General features: G+C 41.4%; 2 protein-coding genes across 5 annotated transcripts in view; one reads left to right on the top strand and one right to left on the bottom strand.

Annotated features, from left to right (window-relative positions):
* Positions 1-2,396: 2,396 nt before the first annotated feature.
* Positions 2,397-4,763, top strand: LOC121957284 (transmembrane emp24 domain-containing protein 1-like). The gene is made up of 4 exons (XM_042505846.1): positions 2,397-2,747; positions 3,793-3,890; positions 4,228-4,414; positions 4,545-4,763. The coding sequence occupies exons 1-4, from the start codon at positions 2,553-2,555 to the stop codon at positions 4,761-4,763; spliced, it is 699 nt and encodes a 232-aa protein (XP_042361780.1). The 5' UTR covers positions 2,397-2,552.
* A 1,927-nt stretch (positions 4,764-6,690) lies between these two features.
* Positions 6,691-26,091, bottom strand: part of dnm2a (dynamin 2a) — a 39,494-nt gene continuing 20,093 nt past the window's right edge. The window contains exons 12-21 of one of the 4 annotated variants that reach the window (XM_042504923.1): positions 24,375-24,445; positions 22,186-22,237; positions 20,928-20,960; positions 18,719-18,829; positions 16,861-16,970; positions 16,554-16,665; positions 16,205-16,369; positions 14,103-14,326; positions 13,484-13,747; positions 6,691-8,211 (exon numbers count right to left, since the gene is read on the bottom strand). In XM_042504923.1, coding sequence (XP_042360857.1) covers positions 8,181-8,211; positions 13,484-13,747; positions 14,103-14,326; positions 16,205-16,369; positions 16,554-16,665; positions 16,861-16,970; positions 18,719-18,829; positions 20,928-20,960; positions 22,186-22,237; positions 24,375-24,445 — 1,173 coding nt within the window. In that variant the 3' untranslated portion in view covers positions 6,691-8,180. Of the gene's footprint in view, positions 8,212-10,352; positions 12,829-13,483; positions 13,748-14,102; positions 14,327-16,204; positions 16,370-16,553; positions 16,666-16,860; positions 16,971-18,718; positions 18,830-20,927; positions 20,961-21,164; positions 21,177-22,185; positions 22,238-24,374; positions 24,446-26,091 lie in introns of those variants that run through there. The other 3 variants (XM_042504921.1, XM_042504919.1, XM_042504922.1) reach the window with 3 other exon arrangements.

Genomic DNA, 26,091 nt, shown 5'->3' with positions numbered 1-26,091 from the left:
ATGGAAAGCCATCCCAGCAGCAGGAGTGTGCATTGAGAAGGACTGCTCAATTCCTGACCTCTGATCTCTGGCACATTTTCCCTGCAAAAAAAAATACACATATATATTAAACCCTGTCTCTAGTACATCACTAACATGTCCCACAAATATGATCACTTTTTTTCCAACACCAAGTCTGTACCTGAGTCTGTTCCTACACTGAGGGTCCTGTTCTTACGTCTGATGCTACCTGCAGATGCCAAGTCTGTTCCTGCATTGAGAGTCATGGCCAAAATCATGTCTGTGCCCTCGTCCTGTCTGTTTTTGCATCAAGGGTCCCAGTTCAGGGGTCCCACACCAATGCCAAGTCTGTTCTTGAGTCTGTTCCTGCATTGAGTGTCCAGGCTGATGCCAAGTCTGTTCCTAAGTTGGCTCCTGACACCCAGTTGGCGGTCAGGCCAGCTCCTGTCCCTGCTAAACTGCACTGGTCAACAGTTCCTGTGTTGCTGCAGTCTCCTGCTTCCTTGTTGTCATTGGTCTCCTGCTTTGCTGTCCTGTTACTAACATCCTGTTAAGCTGTCAGGTCACTGGTCCCCGGCTCAGCCCTCCTTGGGTCCGATCACAGCTCGGTCATCAGTTGTCGTCTGCCTTGTCTGACCTCATGCCCCCAAACCATTCCCTAATGAGGTCCTGTCTCTTTGGCTTTCATCCAGTAGGGTTCTGTCTCCACTGCCTTTCTCAGTCCCATTTCTGTGTTCTAGTGAGGTCACGTCTCTGTGTTCCACTGGGTTTCCATCTCTGTGGCAATCCTCCAGAGGAGTCCAGTCTCTGGTTTCCAGTGGGGTCCCATCTACATCCTCAGGTGGGGTCGCGTCTCTGTAACTGTCCTCAGTGGAGTCCTGTCTCCATGTTCTGGTAGGGTGCCATCTCTGTGTTCCTGTCAGGTCCTGTCTCTGTGTCCAAGAGAGGTCCTAACTTTGTCACCAACCTCTAGAGCAGGCAGCTGACAATATCGACTTCCAGAGTGGTTCCATCCATCTATCCTGCGTTCTGGTAAACCTCCAGAGTTGCTCCACATGTCTGGTCGTCCTCCAGGTCACCCTCCAGAAATGCTCCACCCTTACCCTCATCAGCCCAGCCCTCAGGCTGTCCACATTATGTCTCTTGCTTTGCCCCCCGTTGAGACCCCAGGCTATGAGCTTGGGGTTTCCTGTTCCGTTTTTCTGTTCCCAGACCCTTTGAAGACATATTTGAGCTTGTATGTTTACAGGAGCTTCTTCATATTTGCTGTATGATCTGTATCAAAAATGTATCTGTTACTCACATGGTTTTAACATACTTATGAAGAAAAATATCATGATTTTCACATTTACAAAATAAGGAATTTAAGAACATGGAAGTTTCTGGAAACACTTGACAATACAGAGACAAAATACAAGCTTACCTAATGCATAACTAATGAATGAGTCATGATAACATTGCCTAAAATGATTCAGGACGGATCAGGAATCCCTGTCCCTCTCCACTGAGAAATTATTAAGTCATTATGACTTTCCATTAGTTATTACTTAATGGATCATGAAATAACAATTACTATTGCAGTTACTTCATGAAACAAATACATGTTGCTGCATACTGTCTCTAGTAATGTTAATATATATGTTAATGTTAATATCATAAAATCGGATTCCTGACACGACAAACAACGATCTGTCATGTGGCAACTGCTGTTGGTTTAAGCAGACCTAAAAAAAAAAAAATACAGTAATTACATTTTTTTTAAAACAAAAAAAATCATGTTTCACCCCATAGCTTGCAAAAACAAAATTTATGGTGACTACTGGGTAATGCAGCAACATGCAGATGCATGCCATAATTAAATGGAGGAAAAAACTTTGCTTAAAACCATAAAGCATTAACAAACCAATGATTTGATCATTTTAGTGAGCGACAGGAATTAACTATTCTACTTCAACTCAGGCATTAAATCATAAAGAATTAGCATGTGTATTGTACCTAAACAAGTTTTCTGTAAGCTGTTTACCTACCCATATTGAGTTCTTCGTAATACACCCATCATATTAGGGCTGCATGGCCTGCTTTTTGTCTGCATTGACCATAGCACTCCCTACAGAGTGGAAGAGGACATGACAGGCACAACACGTTAGAAGGAATTCACAATGAAGAAGAAAATGCATATTTTTCACAAGTAAAAATCTGTAAAAAGTGCTTAAAAAGTGAATGAAAAATCAAAACCCTCTTACCTTCACTATCTGTACAGGGCTTCACACTCAAGGCATCGTCCTGCATCACAATACTCAGTGTGTAGTGTGTGCTGCACCTTGTCCTCCCCACCTCAGTTTTGCATAAAGCTGCAGTCCAGACTGCAGGGTGCTATTGGTCGACACAGATGGTTGCTCTACTCATTCAGCTTTTATCAAGGAACTATGCTGTGAGGCTGTTTCTTAACTGTGGGAGTATGAGAGTCAGCAACAGATATAGTGTGCTATAAGTGCTTTATTGTGCATGTGTCACATAAAACAAGTTGGTGAAAGTTGGTGAGAGAGGATTACATGGACTGCAAGCGGAAGATGAAGAGTGTGTCTGCAGAGCTCTTTTTGCTGATATGTTTGATTCTGAGTGTAGACTTGACTTTGGGTTTGGGGCCAAGGAAAGACATGGCATTTACATTTTTATTATCTGCTGGAAGCACAGAGTGTTTTTACCAAACTACTTCGAGGAATGACAGCATGGAAGTTGAATACCAGGTAAATATAATTTTCTTTCTGTCTTTGTCTGTCACACTGACAGTGAAATGTTGTGCTTAAAGTTTTGCTTTGTTAAAGTTTGTGAATAATGTCTAACTGAAAAACAAGCAATCAGGCTTTGGACTTTGGTCTTGCATGCAGAGAGATAAGAAAAACACTGCTGCTGTTGTTGAAGACATTTGTCCTGAGATAGGGTGAAGAGGTAAACTTAACTGATTCCTCTGCTTCACACACTGCAAACACACATTGTACTTGACATGCATCCAGCAAAAGCCCAAACATGCTTTTACAGGATGATGACATAATAAATATATAGTCACCATTATTTATTTCAAATGCAAAATACATATTTTAACCAGTTTTGAACTTTTTTTGAACATAGCACAATTCAAATGAAAAAGCACTTGCCATTTTATGGCCGTGACCTTTGCATTGCTTCACACCAAAGTCATCACACTACTGCTGCACCCTCTGGCAGCTGCAGGACTGTTAGTGTGAAGTCACAGCCCTGGCTGCCCTGCTGTGTGGTTTCTGAGCATTAAGTCAAAGAGGAGCCTGGCAGGATAACTGGAACATTTCACACACGGTGCTGCCAGCTTGATTGTGGAGGTCTGCTTTTTCCCAAACCTTTCCCCAACAGACGCACATGTGCCTACAATGGCCTGCGAGGTCGAGGCCTGCTTCATGATGTGGAACTGTACTTTCAAACACATTCTAAAACTATTGCAGTCAAAACCAAAATCTGGATAAAGACACTGAGTTCCTGCTCGGGCTGTTGATCTGTGCCTGACACAGAGTTCTTCTTTTGCCAAAGGGCAAACAACTGGCAATAATGGGTAGCAAAAGAGAGAATTTTCCTACACAGATACCTAAACTGTCCAGTTATTATCACTGTGGTATGTTATGTGAGACAGGGTAAGCTCATTGTACTATCAGGGCTTCAATTTAAATTTCTGGTAGTAGGGTTAGAGCTCAACCTGCATGCAGGGAGGAAATACGAGAGCGAGTTTTTGGTGGGTGACAACCCTGTCTGTTTCTTTTTCAGGTGATAGCCGGTTCAGGTCTGGATGTCGGCTTTGCCCTCATCTCACCCAGCGGATACCGGCTGGTCTCTGACTTCAGGAGATCTGACGGCATTCACATGTGGGTCACTAAATGCTCTCCAGCAACCACCTGCTTTTAGTGTGATCCATATGATACTATTTGTTTTTACTGTAACTCATTAAATACAAACAAGCGTCAAGGCTGAGTTCATTCCAATAAATACATAAAACGCAAAGAAAGGGGACTTGATTTCACTTTCTCAGCACTTTCACTCCCTTCGGAAACAAAAACAGCAACAGCAAACCTACATTGTTCATATGCATTTTCACCCACAAGTTCTAACCCTAATCCTGCTGTTTTGTTGAGTCATTGTTTCTACTGTTGAGAGCAAATGTCACCTGTTTCAAAACGTTGACTCCTCAGTTTTCTCCTGCAGGGTGCATGCCACAGAGGATGGAGACTACCGGTTGTGTTTTGACAACAGCTTCAGTAAAATCTCTAAAAAGGTGGTATTCTTTGAGGTGACCATTAATAGTCAGAGCAGCACAGGCAGAGGACGAGACGAGTGGTTGGACGTGCCTTCGACAGAGAATATGCTGGAGTACAAACTGGAGGACATCAGGGTACGAGGGAAAAAACAAAGCACTATTGCATGTGTTGCAGCCACAACTCCCCTTCAGACTGCACATGAATAATCTGATGGCATTCTCTTTAATGTTTACGCACACTGCTGCTCTGTTCCTCCTCTTTCAGGTGAAGATGGACTCTATGAACGAGCATCTGGAGAGGAGCCGTCAGCTCTTGACTGTGATGCGGGTCCTTGAGGCAAGAGACCGTTACCTTCTGGAGGACAACCTGTGGCGGGTGTCCTTCTGGTCCTGTCTCAACCTGCTTGTGATGCTCACCGTTGCTGTCATTCAGATCTACACCCTGCGACGCCTCTTTGATGACACCAAGCGGGTCTGCACATAGTCACAACAAAACTCTTTCATTTCACCTTTGGCCAAAGGAACGAAGAACTTGCATGTGCTTACAATTTAAAGTTTGACCCAAAACCCTTGACTAACATGTTTCTTGTGAGCCGAACTTAAAGAAGTTCACACTGTTGGAAAGCTGAAATCATCAAAGACTAGATCAGACCAAAGATTCACAACGAGATGAAACCGTTTTAGGACATTGCAAAGAAAAGCTGCCGCGGTGTGAAGTGGCCTCGATTCAGCCCGGCTGACAGGATCACTTGCGACCCAGCTAGTTAAATCACCATTGGCTGGTTTAGGACGGAAAAGCGCAGACATGATGAACCAACATGAGAGATCTAAAGACGACATAAGCAACTGTGCATCTCCTCACGTTGCCTGTGTCTCAGCGGAAAAGTTGCACATAAAGACACAGTTAAGACTACAACTGAGCGCCAACCATCACATATGATCTGTGGCTGGGTGAGAGAAAATAACTCTCTATACCAGCAGACGGTGGCAGCAAAAAGGAAACAGGAAGACTGTCATGACGCCAGTTAGGCTGTTATCACATTAATAACACAATCTAATGTTAAGGGAAAAAGCTTATTTAATGTGCGCCAGTGAACAATAATACAAACCATCAGGAAATGTTTCTCCTAAAAAGCTCAAGGTTTATTTGTTTATTTGTTTTTTTTAAAAAAAACATCTTAGCTTATATAATACGTTTTTGGGGACCTCACTCCTTGTTGACATTGGCCGTTTGGTTACTTTTCTCAATTCGGTTTTATCTTCTTGTGCACTGAGCTCAGCTGCCAATCAGAGGGACTGCATTCAAAGATGACCCCCACCATCTCCGACGTCGATTCAACATGCTGAATCGGATTAAAAAAGGCAGCCAAGGGCTGATGACAGCCAATGGTGTGGGGCCCACCACAAACACTAGGGCAACTAGGGCCCGATATTGACTTAGTATAACAGGGCCTTACGGCACAACAACCGATCAGCCTGTAGCACAGTCAACTTGTTAAGTCAGATACAAGCAGTCTGCAGACAGTGTGTTCACTTTCTGTGTTCTCTGACAAAAGCGCGCTGTGTCCCTGCTGAGCCCTTTGTCTACGGCCTCATGGTGTGTTTTGTTGGATGGAGGGTCGCTGTTGTTTGCTATGTGTGCTCACACACATATAGTCGACTCATTGACGTGATTAATTGCAGTGTATTTTTCATGAGTACTGAAGCTCAAGCCGTTTTTATTACTACTAGAGCTATACCTGTAGTAAGTATCTCACTATTACTACCCTCATTTATACTTCTAGAGGCTAAAAATTATATTCAGCTACAAAATAAAACGGAAAAGCGGTAAGTTAAAGACAGAAGTACAGAGAGACATTGTTCTGGAGACAATCTCGTCTCATCAAATTAGTGTAAAATGGCAGGTTTTCAGAACTTTGCAGACCAGCCAATTGCAAGTTAGTAAAGAGTGTAGCTGTTGTTGTTTGGGTTTTTTTTGTGTGAATTTGGCAGTACATCCAACTGGCCTCACTACCACAGACCACATGCAGCCACACCAGCCCATGACCTCCAAATCAAGTATCTTCACCTGCAAGATCGATTGAGACCAGCAGCAGATCCTAGCAGCAGCCTAAGAATTTCTGCACAAACTGTCAGAAACCATCTACATGCCCATCACCCTCACCAGGGTCTTGACCTGACGGCAGTATCATGCAGACATTGTTGACATCTTTTGGTAGTGAAATGAACATTCAGTTCATGAGCAGAAGTTCTGGTGGACATTTCTGCAGTCAGCATGCCAATGGGAAGTTCTCACAAACATGGATTTTAACAATTTTTTTCACCAAAATTCACAGAAATATATCTATTGAGTGCATTAAAAAGTCTTGGAACTTTAACCTAAACCTGTGAAAAATGGTAGCAAAAACAAGAGTGTTGAGTTTAAATATTTGTCCAGTGTAGTTGCAAGTTTTAACTCGTCTTGTTGCAAATGTTTGGTCTGAACTAGGCTTTTGGAGATGTTGAATCCCAGTACTGTAATATGCACACACAGTACCACATATTGTACTGTTCCAAAATAAAATGCGCGCGCACACACACACACACACACGATTACTTAGGTCCCTTTTGGGGAAATTGCATAGACTTACATCCATTTCGTGGAGACTTACTCTAACCATAACCACTGACTCAGCCTAGGGAAACGGCTTTTGTCCCCAATTGGACAAGCCGTCCCCAATTAACTGGTCTTTAGACTGATATGTGTCCCTGAAGGTAGCCTTAATCACACATACACACAGATACACACACACATATATACTAAAAGCACTGAAATTTGTTAGTGTCACTGTGGACACTAGAAAACCACAGCTGTTTTCACTGGAATGTTGTTTTATTGAATTTCAAACTACATTTCATACGGATATTTATGACTCCAGACTATGTTTCATCAAACCAATAGCCAAAATAAACCAAAATATTAAAACCCCACCTGAGTGTTTTTTTTTTTTTTTTGTGTGTGTTTTTTTTTACCCTAAGCCTCAGGCTGTTTACAAAGACCACACTATTTACTGTTTAAAAAGGCAAGAATTAGCACATTTTAAAAAAGGCAGTCAATCTCCCTGATCAGTTTCTCCATCTGGAGGTTAAATATAAAACAGCAAGGACATGCAGATGGCAAGTTAGTTTAGGCTCAAACTGTTATTTCTTTCCATTATTTGGATAGATAACAGTCATTTGGTTCATGCAGTGGCACTTAGTGGTAAAACATACATAAGGCAACACTTTAATTGCATTTCAATCACTATGAGTTGAAACTTTCTGGGACTGCTCAGCTTCATAATTATTATTTTATGTCATAAAACAAATTTAGTGGTCACACTCCACCACCTTATAGGCATTTTTCTTGACACACACTACTAAAAAAGTTACTATTTAAAAAAGAAAAAAACATTCTCATGTTTGACTGTCTTTATGACTTGGCACTATATCTGGTAATTCATCTGTTATAGAGCTCAGTTATATTGTATCATAATTTACAGTTTTTGCTCAAATAAGTATTTGGCAGTCTTCTAGTAGATTCTGTGGTATAGAGTAGGAGACAGAAAATACCTGCATTGGACTTATGTGTAAGACTTCCTACAGTTACAGCTTAGACCAACTGTGGAAATGGGAACATTTTTTGTGCTCAGAACTATTTTAGACAACGTTCACTATTAACAAAATAATTTAGTTTGATGTCTCAATAACTTATAATTTGGTATGTTTTGCTGTCTTTTTTAGAATTCTTATGTAGTCCTGTAACAGCAGTGACTGAACGTTTCTCCTTCGAGTGAAGTGAAAATAAAAAATGTACTTCTTGTGCGTTCCTATTGTTGTCATGGTATGACGTCATCTCATGTCCACGTCAGGCTGGTCAAGGTCACCACTGGTTTCGACGGGGAGCCGGGCGCCTGTGCAGGAACAATCAGCCAACGTTAATTTCTTAACCTTATCACATGCACTTTGGTATTACAGGATCCAGTCACTGGAACGGCATTTGAAATGAGGCAACCTCTGTTAATAAAAGGGGTTTAGAAAATTCATCCTCCACTCTCATTGGATGATAAAATTAGACACAATAGCCTAGATTTATTAGTTAATGCTGTAGCCCAAAGACAATTACATTTGATCCAACTATTCAAAATAATCCACAGACTTTGTTATGAGCAGTTTCATGTAGAAACCAGTTTCTTTCTACCGTACTACACCCGTCAACCACTTCACCATACAAAAGGAAGCGTGCATCTACTGCTGGCTCAACTAGCACTTCAAAGCTAACATCACAGCTCAGTCAAAGAAGATGCCATTAATGTTTACATCTGGAGCTGTCTTGGGCTACAATAATCATAGTGCAATAGCAATAAGTGAAAAAGCCTACCCAAATCACAGGAGCTGCAATTTTTTGATAAAGGTAAAATGCTTGATATGTAAATGAAGCATTGCGGTGCTACAGAGATATCCTGGCTTACAAATCATATTCCAGACATAAGGGGAACATGCTTTTTAGGGGAAGACTGCTAGCAAAAAATACTATATCATTTTCATGTGTCAAAAAGAAAAGCAGAAATTACCATTCCCACTGAAATGGATACTCAAATCACAATCATATTTGTCAAAATAACCGCAACATTTTTTTTTGTATGTTGTGCAGCCCTTACATTGTTGCAAGCATGAGTTCATGCACACTTCCTTCTGTGCTGTGATACAGTTGGCAGGTGTACTTCAGTAGAAATAGTTCTCTGCTCACAAGGTATGTGGATCATCTTGACTAACCAGGTCATGATTTCTGGAAAGAGACATTTCTCTAAAGTTTTTTTTTTTTTTTTTAAATGTATTTGTTTATTTATTTAGGTGTTTTGAGCACTTAAGCCAAGTGCCATCACATTAAATTATACTCGAGAGAAGATATCTCTACGGACCATATCTAAAACACTCGGCAACTCACACCAGAACAATCTAGACTGATAAAGAGCTCTACAGGTGGGAGGAATGTGCTTTTGATTTTGGAGGTTATTGCTGGTTATTGCAAAGATTATTGCTGACAGTGTTTTATACTGGAGAGATCTGAGCGACTCTAGCACTAAATTATGAATGTTGTGCCTATAAAAATATTTCCTCACCCTTGGATGTTGTTTTATTGTCTTGCAACAGTAAATTAAAGTAAAGATGCTTTCACCTTGACATTAAAAGCTATTTTCTTGTTATAAGGGTTCCCTCACATATTCATGGACAAAATCTCGAAACTTTTCCATGATTTTTCCAGGAATTAAAATTATAATTTTTTTTCTTTCTCCACTTGCCCGGAAGCTTTTGAAACATTTGAAAACAACTCTGCACAAACAAAATTTCAGCTAGCTGATTTAAATGAAAGGGGAGATGGAACAAGGGGAGAAAATAAAGAAATGAGCGTGAATGTAAACAAAACGTCACACATTGACACGACAGTGCTACCTTACATCGACAGCTACAGAAAATAAATTTTCCGTTACATTACACAGACATTATTCTCTGAGGAATAACGTAACTGTTTCATCACTCACAATTCCATGACTTTTCCACAACTTTCAATGATTTTTTACTAATTCCATGACTTTTCTGGGTTTTTCATGACCCTTGGAACCCTGTGTTAATCAAAAAAAAAAGAAAAAGAAGCCTAATTATTTCTACTTTGATTCAAAGCTGCAGGACACATCATTAAGACTTACAAGATAAGTCATTTTACAGGCAGTGTAAATGTCGATTCATACACAACAGTCGGCTATTGCTATGACAAGTTATTGATTTTTTTGTGTTCTTCACTCAACATCTTGTGAAAAATGCATGTGCTGAGAGTAACGAACAGTGACTACTGTTTGAGCCTCTCTAAAACAGGTAGCCTGCCAGTACAGGGTTGCCATAGGAACATTTGCTGGCTTGTGTCAGTCTGCGCTGCTTTAGATGTAGAGAGGGAGGCAAGTGAGGAGAGGAAAATAAGGAGGGGTGCTACGCTCTCAGAAAGAGTGAGAGAAGAAAGAGAATGTGGACCACACAGGACACAAGGAGACACCAACCACCAGAGCCAGTCCCTTTATTGTACACAACACCTCTTTATTAACTCTCCATCCTAAATCAGTTCATGATGCTTATTCAAATCAATTAATTGCTACAGAGGCACTTGACAAGGGTTTGCAAAAACAAAAAGAAGAGGTTGGTTTCCAACCCCTTCCACCAGATCAAGACAGGGGAGGGAAAGAGGAAGGAGACAGGACACATCCATTAGGAGGAAAGGCAGTGTTGCCACAGCCTAATGTATTACAGGGCATTACAGTTTGGGCTTCTCAAAGGCAGGCTGAAGTGACAGGCACGACAGGATTTCAAAAAGCTTTGGCCAATAAGAAGTTTTATCACATGAACTAACTTTTGTGTACAGGGAGTTTAACTTGAAGGGTCTTCAATCAAAAAGATCCTGGGCTGTTTTATAAGCTTATTTTAATCCTACTGGCACTGTCACTGAAAGCCTGACCTGCAGGGGAAGAAAAAAAGCAAACTCTGTCTCAAGTGTCTGCGGTTTGAGATGGTTTTGAATTTTCTGCTGTTTATTTGTCTCGTCAGGTTGGCTAATTAAGTTTTCACTCTCTGCGCTAGGAACAGAGAAAAGTCTAGACAGGTTCTTTAGACAGAGTGTGCCTCCATACACCACAAATCCCACCACCTGCTCACCACAACTACTGATCAAACCTAAAACAGAAAACATCATAGTTGCCCAGCGTTGCTCCCTGCTTGACCAGTTTTCCCCTAAGATGTTTTTCTTTTAAATGTTCAAATACCCTAAAAGAGCAATCAAAAGATATTATTATCAAATAATCAAAGCTGTGTAGATGATATCCAGCCCCGGGTGCCCTCCCCACACATTTAGACAGCTAATCCCTGTAGCAGACGTCCAGTAGAAGCTGGGGAGCTGAGTTGTACAGAGCTGATACAATTCCAACCAAAAACATCAAAAAGAAATGACAAATGCCCAGGTTATAAATAATGCATCAGGAGATGACCGATCTCTTTTTCCCTACAACCAAGGCTAACCTATGACATTACAGTGTTAGTGCTTCCTTTAATATGACGACTACAGATGGATTTTAAATGTGGCGGGCTTTGATTAGAATATTTTTTATCATCAACCCTGCGATTAAATGAGCTAACTCCCCAGTATAGGCCAGCTATATACAATAGTTTTAATGCGTGGAAGCAGAACTGATAGCAGTAATAAATGTCCTTGACAACTAAGTCCAGAAAGAGATGTGCCAACTCCTAAATGCTTAATACCATCTTTATACTCTGAATCACGTCCTCGTCTATACACCCCGCCGCTTCACTGAGTTTTATCCTCTCTGAGAGGAAGCTGTGCTGTGCGCTCTGCTCTATATGAATCAGGTAATTTAGGAATGAACAAAGTCTACCTGAAGGCTGAGGTCTCACTGGGGTTCATCTGAGACTGAAGGGGATTATAATTCAAGTTGGTAAAAAATTTACAGGAGAGAAAGCATCCGACACAGTGCAGACGGCCTTCAGCCTGTCTCTCTCCATCTCCCGTTTTTTTTTTTTTGTGCATAGTGTTCTGCTAACGGACTCCAACATCCCTGTTTTGAGTGGCTTGCTGTAAGGCTACATGGCTAGAAGTGCTTGGATTATAATGGTCAATCTGGCTGACATCTTTTCATCGTGGAAGGATAATTTACAGACGTGGCGCTGAAGCTACTCTCTGAAGTCTCATGCAACTCCGCCTTGTGTCTTTTTGCTTTTTCTGCGATTAGGATTTCATTTTTAAAGCTACATTTATGACGGTCATTAAAAAGGACAAAGTCACTCAAATAAAATAACAAGGGAGAAAAAAAAATAATCGGCACCACCAAATAACAACAATGATAATAAGCTATTGTTTTCAGTATGAAATCAGTTAGGAAATGAAAACCCAGTAAAACATTAACAACAGGTTAAGTGTGTATATTACACTGAGATCTAGACTTGAGAGTCTCGGCCAATCTAAAAAGGTGGCGGGAGGGGAGAGGAAAGCCAGCCTGTTAAAGGTAATAAGTTATTTAATGAGCTGCTGCTGGGAACCTTGTCAGAGGAAATAAACCAGTTACATTAATAAAAAATTTGATGCATCATCTCCGACTGATAGAAGCTAAATACATCTCCCTGATCAGCTGGCTTTTATTTTGTATTACACAATTTCCACAGCAGTGAAATGTAATATTCAAGTGGTTAAGGGCTTTCAGTTGTTCATGTGCACTGATAAAGATGGTATTAGCAGCTTATTACATTGCTTGAAGAGACACTTTTAAATGGCTGGACGATGCACATTATGCACGGCTATCGGTCAGCCCCTCCCCTCGAGCCCCCGCCCCTGGCCTTTCAGTGTGCAGATACACACACCCACACACAAACACACACACTTAAGGTAGGCTTGGCCACAGGTCTAGTCTAGCAGGGAGGGCTCAGCGGGGCGGATAATGGTGGGCCGGTGAGAAGGAGCGCCAGGGGGTCTTCGGCTGCAACAGGGAGAGAAGATACAGAACAAGGGGTGAGATGTGCTCACAAAGAGAAGGTGGAGAAACCAAAACAACCCGACAGAGTGAAAGAGGACAGAGGGAGAGAGGAAAAACTGACAGTGAGAGGAGAATGAATGTCGAGAAATGATATATCTGTTGAGAGTAGGGCTGCCCCTTGAAAGTCGGAGATGTTTAGGTCCCCTGATTTTGCTGCGGAGTAAATGCTCTTGACTGTCACTCTACTCTTTGCAGCTGCGGACATGCAGGCAGCAGCACAGCTCATAGTATTAGAATACAGTCGCTGGCTTTGGTTGACCTCTAGTGGCAGCAAAAAATGCTGTTGCAAATTGGCAATCCGTTGTTAGCGGCATTAGTTAATTTATTATATGATGTGAATTCCGCTGTCACACTGGACGTCCCACAGAGCCTGTTCATTTGTTCAATGTTGGCATTAAACTGCCAAATCTGACAGGACCGACATAATTCTGAGTCGGGTACAGCCCTAGTTGACAGTGACATTGACAAACCACGCCTGTAAATCTTGAAAGGCAGACAATGATGAGATGTTAGTGACATAACATCACAAATACAGTGTGACAAAAATGGCATAATACACACGGGGTATGATTGATCATGTCATTACAGCAAGTCATACCTGGGAACACCTGGTGGGACGCGAGCTGGCCGTGAGGGGATCTGTGGGGGAGCGCTGAAGGGATCCTGGTGGCTGTTGAAAGCGTTGATGGGTGGACCTGGGCGAGATGGGATTGGTGGTGCACCGAAGGCGGGTGATGGGTTGAGCGGAGTTCCAAAGGCAGGGGAGGGGTTCAGGGGTGGTCCTGGTGTTGGGCCCCGTACAGCAGGCGGACGGCTGGGGGCCGGGGCGGCTGCAGGAGGCGGCCTGCGCTGAGGGGTTGGGCTGAGAGGAACGATATGATTATGTTTGGATTTTCCAAAGATTTATTTGCAGGTGCAAACCGACAGAAATACGACAAAAAGAGAGGACACAGTTGTGCAGGTGAGACTGAGAAACCCCTTGTGGCTTTTAAGGAATGCTCAATAAAAGGCAATAAATACAAATGCAGTGTATTTAAGAAACCACCAAAGAAGAATATCTGAAGGCCTAAATTGAAAGCCTACCCAATTAACGAATACCCCGAATATTTGGGGTCCTGCCCTAGTTTTTAGTTCACAAAAATAATGCTTAATAGATGCTGTATTTTCCAGCCGTTATACCTAAAGCTCGACTAAATGCTAGTTAACCCTCATCTCACCTGGCTTCTTGGATCCAGGTGTCATTTACGGGTGGGGGTACTGGGGTGGAGATGGTGCTGGTGCTGATGTCACCTATAATGTGCAGTGCCTCCTTGAGTGCGTGATACATGCGCAACATTTCGTCTCTACGCTGGGCCTGGTCAGCTGATTCCTCCATGAGGCTGTTCTGGTCCCCAGATGAGTAGAGGTAGGCCAGCAGCTCTGAGTGGATGAAATCCTTTGCCTGAAAGCAAGTTAAGATTATGAAAACAGAGGTTGGAAACTTAGAACAAGAAACACTGAGAATTTTCAAATGTGGTAGAGCAGTAGCCAAAATGTAAATGATCAAAACGTTCATAAAAATGAAAACAAAAATGTGGTTGAAAGAAATTAAAAACTACAGCTATTCAAAGGGGGGGCTATTTAAATTTAAAAGTAGAAAAACTATTTATCGATTGCAGATACATTTGATTTGTAAAGAAAACCTTGGTAAAGAAGCTGCTCAGTGGACAAGTGTTAGTTTTGTGTGTGTGTGTGTGTGAGTGAGTGTAGCTGCTAGATTGCTGGAAGCAATCAAGTGAGCTCACCACAATAATAAAACCTTATAAATGGACAGTGGACAAGTCGCAGTGAGCATGCACCATAAATCCAGTTAATTAGTGTCTTCAAGTTTATGACCTTGTGTGAACATGAAATACATGACCACTGTTGCTACTAAAACGAACAAGAAACTTAACGCTGCTCTGCACAGCTCAACAGTGCGATGACATTTAGACCTAATTAAACAGCACTTTGTCTGATCTTAGCTCACATCTCTGGTGTATCAGGTGCCTTGATTGCTTTTCCGATGAACAGAGAAATGAAGAATGCTACATTTGCTGGATAATGGCAACATCACTGTCAGCACACATTGCTAAACGCATATTAACTCTCTCTATATACATACATATATTAGGCCACGCGGAGCCCTGCAGAGCTGGATGCTAACATTAACAGTGTTCAGATAAACATCCAGCTACTGCCAATATTTAGCATAGCACACAGCCTTAAATGTGGGAGGATACACTTACAGCTCAACAGCCTTATTTTCTCTGAATTATCAATATGTGAAATATAGTGCACAGTGTTAATGTAATTATTCTAATGCCCATTTCCATTTCTTATTTGTACCCCTTCACCTTGTTTTCGAGTGCCCCTTTGTCCCTCTTAACAGAACTACAAGAGGGTTGTGGTTGAAATCTTCCCCCAGGAAGCGGGACGATTTAAGACCCTGATAAGTCATTAGTAGTCATCTATGGCATTTGTGTGTGGAGACACAACCATGGCAATAATGCTTTTATTTCAACACTTACTACTGATCTTATGGACAGCATGAACGCGTTTTGTTCAAAACCTAAGTTTCACACTATCAATTGATCAAACCAGTCATCAAATTAAAAAATAATTAAAAAATAACAAAACAGCCTACAGAGCACCAGGCAACTAGCAGTGGGCTAATGTTAGCAACTTGTGCTCCTACCATGCTGGTGTACACTGATATTATAGGAGCGGTGAGTGCAGTAACTTTCTGCTGGATTTAAGTTCAATTTCAGACTAAATATGCTATTAAATATGGGGAATGCAACATGGAAATGTGTTAAAATGCAGGCCTACCATGATAAAATTTGCAATAACAATGCAACACTAGCTTGCTGGCTAGTGAGCTACTGAGACATCAACATAAAACCAGCAATTTTTTATCATTATGCTTGTTATAAAGACATAATACATTGAAATTACAGTAAACTAAGACAGTGTGATTATAATAATAAAAAAAAGTCTTAATCCTTGTTAATGGAGAGATTACATTTGTGGGTTGCTTTTGTTGCTTGTGCGTCTTGCTGCTTGCAACATTTACAGAGTGTACCTCTGAAAAATCCCCATTCTGAAGCCCTAACACTTCACCCCACCCCTCTATCCAAACAAGAATCAGTACAGCCTCCCCCTAGATATAAATGTGCATAACAGAGGGTTTAAGGGCTTAGTGGTAGGCCAAGGGGTGTATTTGGACTGAGCGTTGTTTCTGGATCTGCAGCCACTCTGTTAATGGCTTGTGTCTGCTGCTGAGGACTGTTGGACTCACACTGTTGATCATGAGATGCATGATGGTCTTGGGCACAAGGTCTCTGGTGGATTTGTTGATGATGCCGATGTAGGAATCCACCAGGTTGCGGATGGTTTCCACTTGTCGCTCCAACTGAGGGTCCATAGAGAATGTGTCTGCAGGGGCAGCCTCTTCATTCTCCGTCTAACAACAACACACAAAAATAAAGATTAAGTATAAACACACAGGAAATACATCTCTGTAGCTGCTCTGTGGAAATAGAAATTATGACGGCTGTCCAAAAAGCACACACAGAGACATACAGAGGTGCATGTTTCGATGACAAAATGTGACCAATTCATAGAAAGACAAAGAAGCAACCACAAACCTGGTCCTTCTCCGGATAAACTCCTGCCCTGAGGAAGGACGCTTTCCAGCTGTCCACATCCTCTTGAGAATCACACGCCAGTTCTACTTGGCGAAGATCCTTGTACACGTTCCTGTACAGATAAACAAAAGACAAACACAAGTGTTTGTGAGTTTGTAGGCTTAGCCAGTACACAATACAAATACATTTATTGTAATTGTAAGTGTATAACAACTCTCAGTGAGCTGTAATGAGCTACAAGGACATGTATGCACACAAACACAAAAGGCACATGTGCTTCACACGTTTTCACTAACATCAACCTGACCTCTGTTCTGTGTTGAAGATGGCAAAGATGTGCTTTGTGGACATAAAGCCTTTCTCCACATCTCTGATCTTTAGGTTATCCAGTGGCAGCATATACTTCTTTTCTTTCTCCTAGCAGGAGGCGAACAGAAGAAATGTGTGTTTACGGCAGAACTGAAGCCTGGAATATTCAGCACAAAGAAACTGAGTTCAAAAAGTGAGTAACTGTATATGTTTTGATGACAAGGATGAAAACACCAATGAACAGACATGATGGAATGCACTTCCTCAGTGTGGACCACCGCCAGGCTGGTGAGATGGAGAAATGCATGATGGGGAAGAAGAGGAAGAAGAGGAGGAGCATGAGGGAGTTCTGGGGGGGATGGGGTGCCAGCTTTCGCTGTTGAGCAGAGACATCTGGAAGCATTTACGTCTGCACTAACACAGAGAGCGGCGCAGGCCCAACAGTTACATCACTCGCAGTTCCACACAATCCCCCGCCCCCACCACATACACTCACACACATATACGCACACACACACACACACAGCCAAATACGTAAATGCACGTGCAAAGACAAACAAACACACATAAGCCTGAACAACTTGAACAAACGCACAATTTGGAATTTGGGTATGTGCAAAAACATAATTTCATACAGATATGACCCACCGGCCAAACACTAAACGATACGGGAACACTTATGTGGACAAGCGCCTACAACACATGCACATTTGTACACACAAAATCACCCCCCCTCCGCCCTCCCTCCCCTCCGGCCCCCGTAACCCAGTACGATTTCCTGCAAATTCCAAAGTCAGATCCCGGCTGGAACATTTCAGCCCGCCTGCCACGTCAGTTTGCCTCCACCATCCTCCCTCTCTCATTCTCATTCTTTCTCTTTGCTTTTTCGCAAAGGGCAAGCGACTTTCCCAGTTGGTGTTTGGACGCACTACAGCCACTGGACTGGAGTTCATCTGTAGCAGTGGTCTGTAGTGGTACCTTTTAGAGGTCTTTTTTTTTTAATTTTTCAGGAAGAACGGATACGACTGAGGCCTTGGGAGGAAGATCAAGCGGTGAGTAAATCAAGTATAATGCTATCTGCACTTACGGCAACTCAGTCTTTAAAAATAAGACTAAAATCAAACCATCAGTGAAACTAGATTTTTCAGTTTGAGATCATGTAAGCTTTTTTCATCAGTGCACATGAAGTTACTCTCCAAGTCCTTGAAAGCAACATTTAATAAGGTCTAATTTAAATAAACTTCAGAGCAGAGTTTGCTGAGTGTGCACATATTGTAATATTTAGCCAAGATGGAATTCAGACCAGCCGTGTCTGGATTTGTTTGCTTGAAAGCAATGTTTTAAAGGGTAGATATTTCATCTTAATCTCTATTGAAAATAACATGTTTAATCAAATAAAAAAACATAAGGGCTTTTCAGCAGTAATGTGTCCTAATATATCAGCCATTTCTCTGTACGTGGCCCCTCTCACGTGTGCAGTTGTTTCACTGTGGTAATGTTTGCTCTCTGTGCCCTCTGTCCTACTGTCCTAGGGTAGCGACCTGCAGCCGCAATGACCTCAGGGTCCTTCCTCCAATCAGAGTCCACCTCACCCCCCCGCCTGCCCAGTGTTCAGACTACCTGTTCATCAGGCTACAGCTGAACAGTAGTCTGCACATTGGTTAGGCTGGGCTGGGACGCTCACACCTCTAGCCATCAAGCTGATGACACCACTTTAGATGGTTTATCCGAGCAGCGCCCAACGCAGTGTCTCCATCTTTGTGCATTCCTGTGGTGCTGTGTCACCCTATCTTAGCAAGCCAGCTATATCTACAGTGTCCAGTGAAATACAGCATGGGAACAAAAACTCTTCTCACCTCCTCATCTTTGTACCAGGACAGGGATTCTGCAGTCAGGACAAACCAGTACTCCTTAGAGCCTCCCTTCATGATACTGATGTTGATGGTTAGCCAGCCTTTTCTGATCACCTGCACAGCAAGGAAAAGATGAGGGAGAGAGGAGGGGGTACCGGGAGGACGGAGGAAAATAGCTTTGTCAATGAGGCTCACGCAGTGGTGACATTAGGACCCCATAAGTGTGACTGACACTAATAAAAAACTTACCTGCTTACCTGCCAGGTCGCTATAAATTTGTCTTTTCCCTTTTTGCCTAAATATTTAACATGTTTCTAACAGGGGTGCACGATGTTTGTTTTGTGAGATTGGCAGAAACATGCGGGCCGAATCCAATATTTCATTTTAAAGCCAATATCTGCAGATGCCAATGAGGTGCCAATTTTATTGTGCATCTCTTGTGTCAAATCTGCACTACAACACAGAGGTATGGATTTAATGTGACACTTTTTAAGTAAACAGCATGGAGTGACCAAAAGAAAGTGACATATACTGTGTGTAGTATGCCAAATAAAAACACAAAAGCATTGGTTGGTTTAGGTAAAAATACTGAAAAGGGATGTAGTTTGTGTTCTTTTTCACTCATTAGAAAATAAAGCCTTAAACCAACAAACAGGACTAGGTGGCGAACAGACAATGACAGCGCTGACACATTAGTCAAAGCTCGACGGTGGTGTATTAGTGTCATTGGGTCAGTAAAATGTACTCGTGGTTCCAAAAAAAAGCAGTGTTAGCTGGGTTAACTGGACTTGCAACTGTTAAAGTAAAAGAAAGGAAGACGTGAGTTTAGATGACAAGGAGGTAAAGGAGGAGAGAAGAATTGCAATGACTAGCTAGCTGGTCTACCAGAGGGGTAGAAATCTAAACAGCAAAGTTAAAATTTTAAGTGGCGATGGAGAGGGAGGAAATACATCAGACTGAGAGGCTGATTTGAGTGATCACTCTGAGGAAATAAGTCATGCATTTTGGAGGAGCCCTCTTAGCTACTATGACTCTTCATTTTTTTCCTCATTGACCCTCATGCATTTCAAGCACAATGGGGAAAATTCTGTGAAAAGTGTGCTCTTGTGCCATCAGAAAAAACTCTGCTTTAGACCTCTCTTCTGCAGTCCCTCTCCATATAGTAGAGGAGTGAGTTATGGGGGGAAAAGGGTTCATTAGTCCAAAAGCGCCAACATAAACACGAGTGAGGAGGCAAATGCATAGAAGCTAAACTTTTAGTTTGCCTTGGCGAGGAAATACCTCCAACTCTTTGGAGACAAGGTTTCAAATCTCCTATATATAGTCAGTTGGAAATGTTATAACCAAGTTGACATTTAGAAAGAGGAAATGATGGGATGTGAGAATGTCCCACAAAATGCTTTTGTTTCTACACTATGCTAGTAAAAGACAACTGTCAAGAATGTTAAATGCTTTTCTGAAAATGTACATTCAGTGTTGCAAGTTGTTAATTAAAGACGTGAGATTAAATCTCAGATTGGAATGAAACATGCCTATTTAAATTTGATTAAACAAGGAACAAATGAGGAATTTTGATTAAATTGTTAGAATACATCCCAAAGCCATAATCAGTCACCAGACAAAATAACATAACTTTGATCAGCTCTGAATACAGAAATAACACTAAGAGACTTCGATTTCTTCGATTTTCTTTCTTTCTAAAAAAATAAAATAATTTTTTTAAAAAATGACTGCAAATGAATGCAAATGTATCGTCAAGAAAATCAAACTGTTTAATGGTGTTCCTGATTTGATCACTACCCACTCCCTCCCCATTTAGTCCCTAGTGACATTTAGGATGATTCTCACAAGGCAAACTTTTAATTCACCACGCATGAGGCAGCAGCAGAGGTATAAACACAAAGACATGGGGACTGACGCCATCCGCGGTCAGTGGTGGAAGATTTCCCACTCTGTCTGTGGAACACAGAGCTTTGCAAATTGTGGACGTAAAAATAATTCACATCTTGTTTAAAATATTTGGTGGAGAAAAAAATAAAATGTTAGTAGAAATGTGCAATTAAAGACAATTACTGTCTTATTAAAATGAAACCAAGAATTACTAGGGCAAACCTGCCGTGTGTTACTGTTAAGTCAGTTCCAAATTACTGGCAACTGCGTGCTGATGCTAGAATTGAAATTGATAACAATTCAATCGGACTAGAGACTCTACCTTCTCCTCGAGGACCTCTCCGAGTCCGCCAAGCTGCAGAGGGGTAGAACAACTCATTATGATGAGGTTTCCACTCCTGTATTTTCAGGACGCAGCTTATCCTGTTATCTCACAGCATTTTCTCTTTTCTACTCTGACCACATTGTCTGACCTGTGTGTGATGGCCTCAGTCCTTCTGCATGGCCTACCCCTGCTGCCCCCCTGGCAGGGTGCGGTTTAAATCTTTGGGGTACTTACCAGAATCTCACCCTGCAGTAACAGGAAGGGGAGGGAAATTAAAGCAAAGGAGGGTGCAGTATAAAATCAAAGCCAAGAGAAATGAGAAAGCAAGCAAGCAAGCAAAGATGAGAGAAAGGAGGAGAGGTAGCATGTGGAGAGTTGGGAGGAGATAATGGAGTAAGGACAGAAGAGAATAAAAGAAAAGGTTGAAATTCAAGAATGACAGGTTTGAAGGGAGCAAAAACAGGAGGGAAGTGGGAGCAATAATTCATGAGACATCCGGAGAAAGACAGTTGGAGAGAGACAGGACAGAGAGATAGAGGGGGAGAGCAAGAGAGTTACGTGCAATTAGAATTACTTCAAGTAAACCACAATCTGGTTATGTCATATTTGTTGCTCAGTTGAAAGGTGCGAGGTCCATGCACATTCTGAATTTCAATACAAAAGATGCTTGTGTGAGTTAATGGGGGAAGGCAACAAAACAACCAACAGAATTCTGTGATTAATTGTTTGCTTCGCTGTAGAGCGACATGCCTGGGTCACATGCAAACAGCAATTAATAATAGCCATGGAAACAAATGCTCATTTCAGGAAAGGGGGGCAAGCGGAGTCTTATTAGAGTTCATTAAGGCAACTCTCCCCTCGCTGAAAGTGCAATCTCTGACGCTGATTAGCAGTAATATCCTAATCATGCTTCAGGATCTTATAAACAAACACTGAACTTCAACAATTTTGGCTAAATATCAGTCTGAATAAAACAGAAAAGGAGAGGTACCAGTTTTACAACATTGTGGAAAAAGGTATCAAAATGAGGATTAGAAAACAATGGGACTGGGTACAGTTAGCAGGTAAATTATGTAAAAGGGAGCTATCATTAAAAGGTTGGATAGGTCAAGGTAGATTAATTGCTATGGGCAAAATCATTGCTGAAGTGAGATATATTTACATGTTGACTAACAGGCTGGTAATGGGACGCATCAGTCAAGGGTGATTAAATCTGGGATTGGTGAAAAGGCCAGAGCTGGGTGATAAAATGTACCTGGTTGGGTATGGCCCTCTTCTTGTTTGCAGCTGTGTTCCTCTGCTGGGCACTGTTTTTTTTACACAAAGACGGGACAGAAAAAGACAATAAATACCGAGGATGGCACACCAAACACAGCCTGTTTAAAATAAACACACTAAATAATAAGGTGTCACACAGTACACTTTTTTAGAAGTGTTGATGCACATCCCTAGTTTGGCAACTTTGAGATAAATGATCCTGCAAGTTAAATCACACTGTAACAAAATTATTATTTTTTCCTTTTATTCAAACATATCAGATTTAAACTCTATTTCAATTCAAGGTTCCTGCACATTTTTACAAATTAATTTTAAAAACTCTTCCATAATATTTTACCTCATTTTCATGACTTTAAGTAGTAAGTAGTTTAATATGGGTAGGCCTATATAGCAACGCAGCCCCTGCATTATTTAACACTTCACAAGTATTTGTAAACTGCTGGCGTTTGCGAGCACCGTTTGCTCCTTGGACATTTGAGCCACCAACTTCCTACACATGCAAATAGACCAGACTGGCACATACTGGTATAAAACATCAAGGCTGCACCATTTTTGGGGATAAAAAAAAAACAAATATCAAGTAGCTGTCAATACAATTCTTACATGCTTCTTATCTCAGTGTGAAAGCCTCAGTTAACCCCTACACAACAGCTTTTTTGTTATTTTCCTGTTCCTCTCCTGATAAGACAAACTGTTTCTTACTTATTTCTCTGACAACATTTTAAACAACAGCAAAAACAATGTTAATTCAAAACTTTGACAAAACATTGTATCATTTCCAAACTATTTCGGGCCGGGGAAAAAGTTTTACTTTTTTCATGACATTTTTTCATTTCTCGTGACAGTGGAAACCCTGATAATTTCAGCTAGCCATCATACATAGAGGGAGAGATGGGATGTGGGGACAAAAATGAAGAAATGTACATGATGGTCAACAAAATGTTGTCACAAATTGGCATGTATTAAAGCTACGTTATGTCAACAGCAGTGAGCCTTAAGACAATAAATTTGCTGTTGTGTTACACTACATGAAAAGTTATCCACGTAAGATTACTACAACAAGTAATTTCAATACACAACAAATTCCATGACTTTTCTAAAACTTTAAAAGGACTTTACTAACTCCATGACTTTCCCAGGTTTTCCATGATGCGAGGAACCCTGATGCATGAAGGGGAAAGTGGCTCGTGGAGAAACTGGGACAACATGGAGAGTCAAACATTCTCTCACACACATACTATACACACAACCCTACATCCTTTCTGTTCGCCCACCTGTTGTTGCCGTACCCTGGGGAGCTACCATCATCCAGCCTTCTGTAGTCAAGACTGAAAATGACGTCATGAGAACTGTTAAACAGCCCTAGCTGACCTGCCGACACATTACAGCAATCCACTTGCCATGCAGAGTCTAGGCATAAACTCTCACACACACATACACAGGGGCTTGCTTTGTTACTCGGTCAACGGCACGACCCACACAGAGGAGGGGAGCTCCACTCAACTACATGCTACTGTAACAGCTCCACTTGGGACTACGTGAATTTAACCACAAACTGTAAACTGTTTAGAGATACACCACAAAAAAACTGAGTGCTTTGCAGTGTGCAAATAAGTTTCCAGTGCACAACAGCAGCTACAAGCGGATGCAGTAAAACATCAACACTGTTCTTCCCGTTGGTACAGTCAGCGTTCTTTACAGTGACAGTCAAACAGCCTGCAGCAGACAGGAAGTGTATCTGTCAAGCAATCAAGTAAGCCTGATTGACTTTGTTTGGAGGGGGGAGTGATGTTGTTGCATGCAGGGGGGAGAGGTGGGAAACTAATGCGACCTTGATCATCCACCTCCCCCGCAGGGAGACATGCTCAGATGTGGCTGGATCACTAATTGGCATGCTACATCACACACTGATGCACCACAGCTTATAAACAGGGCTAATTATAAGCAACACTTTGAATCAGTCGCATTGAAGTGGTGGTGATTCTGTTAAGTTTATGAAACGGCAGCTGGGTTCCACATGTACTGGTGGCTGGCAGTTGTGAATAACAAGTACATCTCAGACAACGGGCAGCATGTAGTTAATGAGAATCACAATGCCTGTGCTGAGACTACGCTGCAACAAGCTGTAAGTTGGGCTAAAAAGGTGGAGGGAGGAGGGGTACATACTTAGCAAAGCCAATGAAGTCCTCGTGATTGGTGTTGATGTAGGACAGCTCAATGTCAATCAGCAGCAGAACCTTGATTAGAGGCAGAAAATCATGATTAGGATGGAGACGTCTCATTTAAATACCACTTAAAGAAGTCACACATGAAGTGTCACATCTGACACTACACACTTGAACAAAACAACCCAGAGACAAAGAGATTACATCATATCCGTAACTACACTAATAAAGTCTGCAAGACTGATATTATCAATGCTACAAAATGCAGACGAAGCAGAGTTGTGAATATGATGAATCAAAAGTTTCAGTTTACAACCACTGCATTTCATCTTGCCTCTTCCTGTGTGACAGAACTGCTACGAAAACCTAAAGCTCTCATTAGTCTGTTTTTAATACTCTTAATGTGGTTTTCAAAGCTTCGCTTTCCCGACAAGAATAGAGTTCTGAAAACAACATTTAACAGTTATTGAAAGATAGCAACAGCGTCTCATGAATTTCTTTTCTTGTGGTGTCCTAAAATCTTGAGCGATCTCTAATTTCAGTTTCTGCAAACTGCTGCTCTGTCATATAATCTATGACAGGGATTTTCTGTGTTGATTTAAATATACTGGTACTAACTGAGAAATCGCTAACACTTAACGACACAATGACAGATTTTCCATCATGATACACAATGATGTTTAGCTGCAATATAACTACAACAGTTACACTAAACAACAAAGTTGGAAAATATGTTGCATCTGTGATTGCTTAATATATTTTTTTCTAATGAAGGCAGATAAGAATCTAACCACAAGGGACTTGTTTTTATTTTCACTCATTTAATCAAATAACACCCACAGAAAGATCTGCAGAACTGACACCTAAAAAATAAACTTATGTTCTAGGAAAAATGCTCCCAATGCCAGCAGGTCTTTTTCAAATGCATTCACAGCATTATTTAAGCTTGTTTGGAGGGTCAGTAAAAAAATCTTAAAACATACACACAAACTAAAGCTTAAAATTCCAACAAAGGCTTATAAAATAATCTCTTTCATAGCTTCTAACATTCAATTTGTGCTTAATTTGTGTTCTATGCAACCAACTGCAGCTGGGTTTAAGGGACTGTGAACATAGCATGTTAGCATGTTAAGCAATGGAAGGGCTTTTTGAGTTTTTACTGTTCTCCATTAGACAAATACCGAAGCAAAACATATATGATACCTGGAAGGGTCATATAACACACATGCTTTTTTTGTCCTCATGCTGCAGCTGGTGGATCAGACAAGTGTCCAAACCCATAGGACCATAATAATGCGTACGTCCTCTAAATACAACCGCGAGGAGCATTTCCTCCGGAAAACAGCATACTTTGTATGTTTGTTAACGGTAGAGGTTTTAAGCACGGGGGTAAGGTCATGAAATGGTCACAGTTACGCCAAAAGTACATTGTTAAATTTAGGAAAAAAAATGGTTTGGCTTAAAGTATGTTTGTTACTAATATAAAGTATCAAATCTCCCCTGGCATACCTTGTCATACTATGTGTACTATGTGGTGGACTTTCTCGCTCTTTATACCACCGTACATCGCCTGACTTCCTCCCTTGCTCTCGTAATAAAGGTAGTTGCTAAGAAAGGAGCTTAAATTCATCATTTATATATTCATTTTCATTAACTACTTATCTTGTTAAGGGCTGCGGGTTGTAATTTCTGCCTGTAATATAATTTGGAGGACAGTC

This window comes from Plectropomus leopardus, chromosome 17 (genome assembly GCF_008729295.1).
Source record: "Plectropomus leopardus isolate mb chromosome 17, YSFRI_Pleo_2.0, whole genome shotgun sequence".
NCBI classification, from domain to species: Eukaryota; Metazoa; Chordata; class Actinopteri; order Perciformes; family Serranidae; genus Plectropomus; species Plectropomus leopardus.
This window is presented reverse-complemented; position numbering and strand designations above follow the sequence as displayed.

Coding starts and splice junctions, on each gene's coding strand:
- LOC121957284 (XM_042505846.1), top strand. CDS start 2,553: ATGGACTGCAAGCGGAAGATGAAGAGTGTGTCTGCAGAGCTCTTTTTG. Junction 2,748..3,792: donor GCATGGAAGTTGAATACCAG/GTAAATATAATT, acceptor TTTCTTTTTCAG/GTGATAGCCGGTTCAGGTCT. Junction 4,415..4,544: donor ACAAACTGGAGGACATCAGG/GTACGAGGGAAA, acceptor CTCCTCTTTCAG/GTGAAGATGGACTCTATGAA.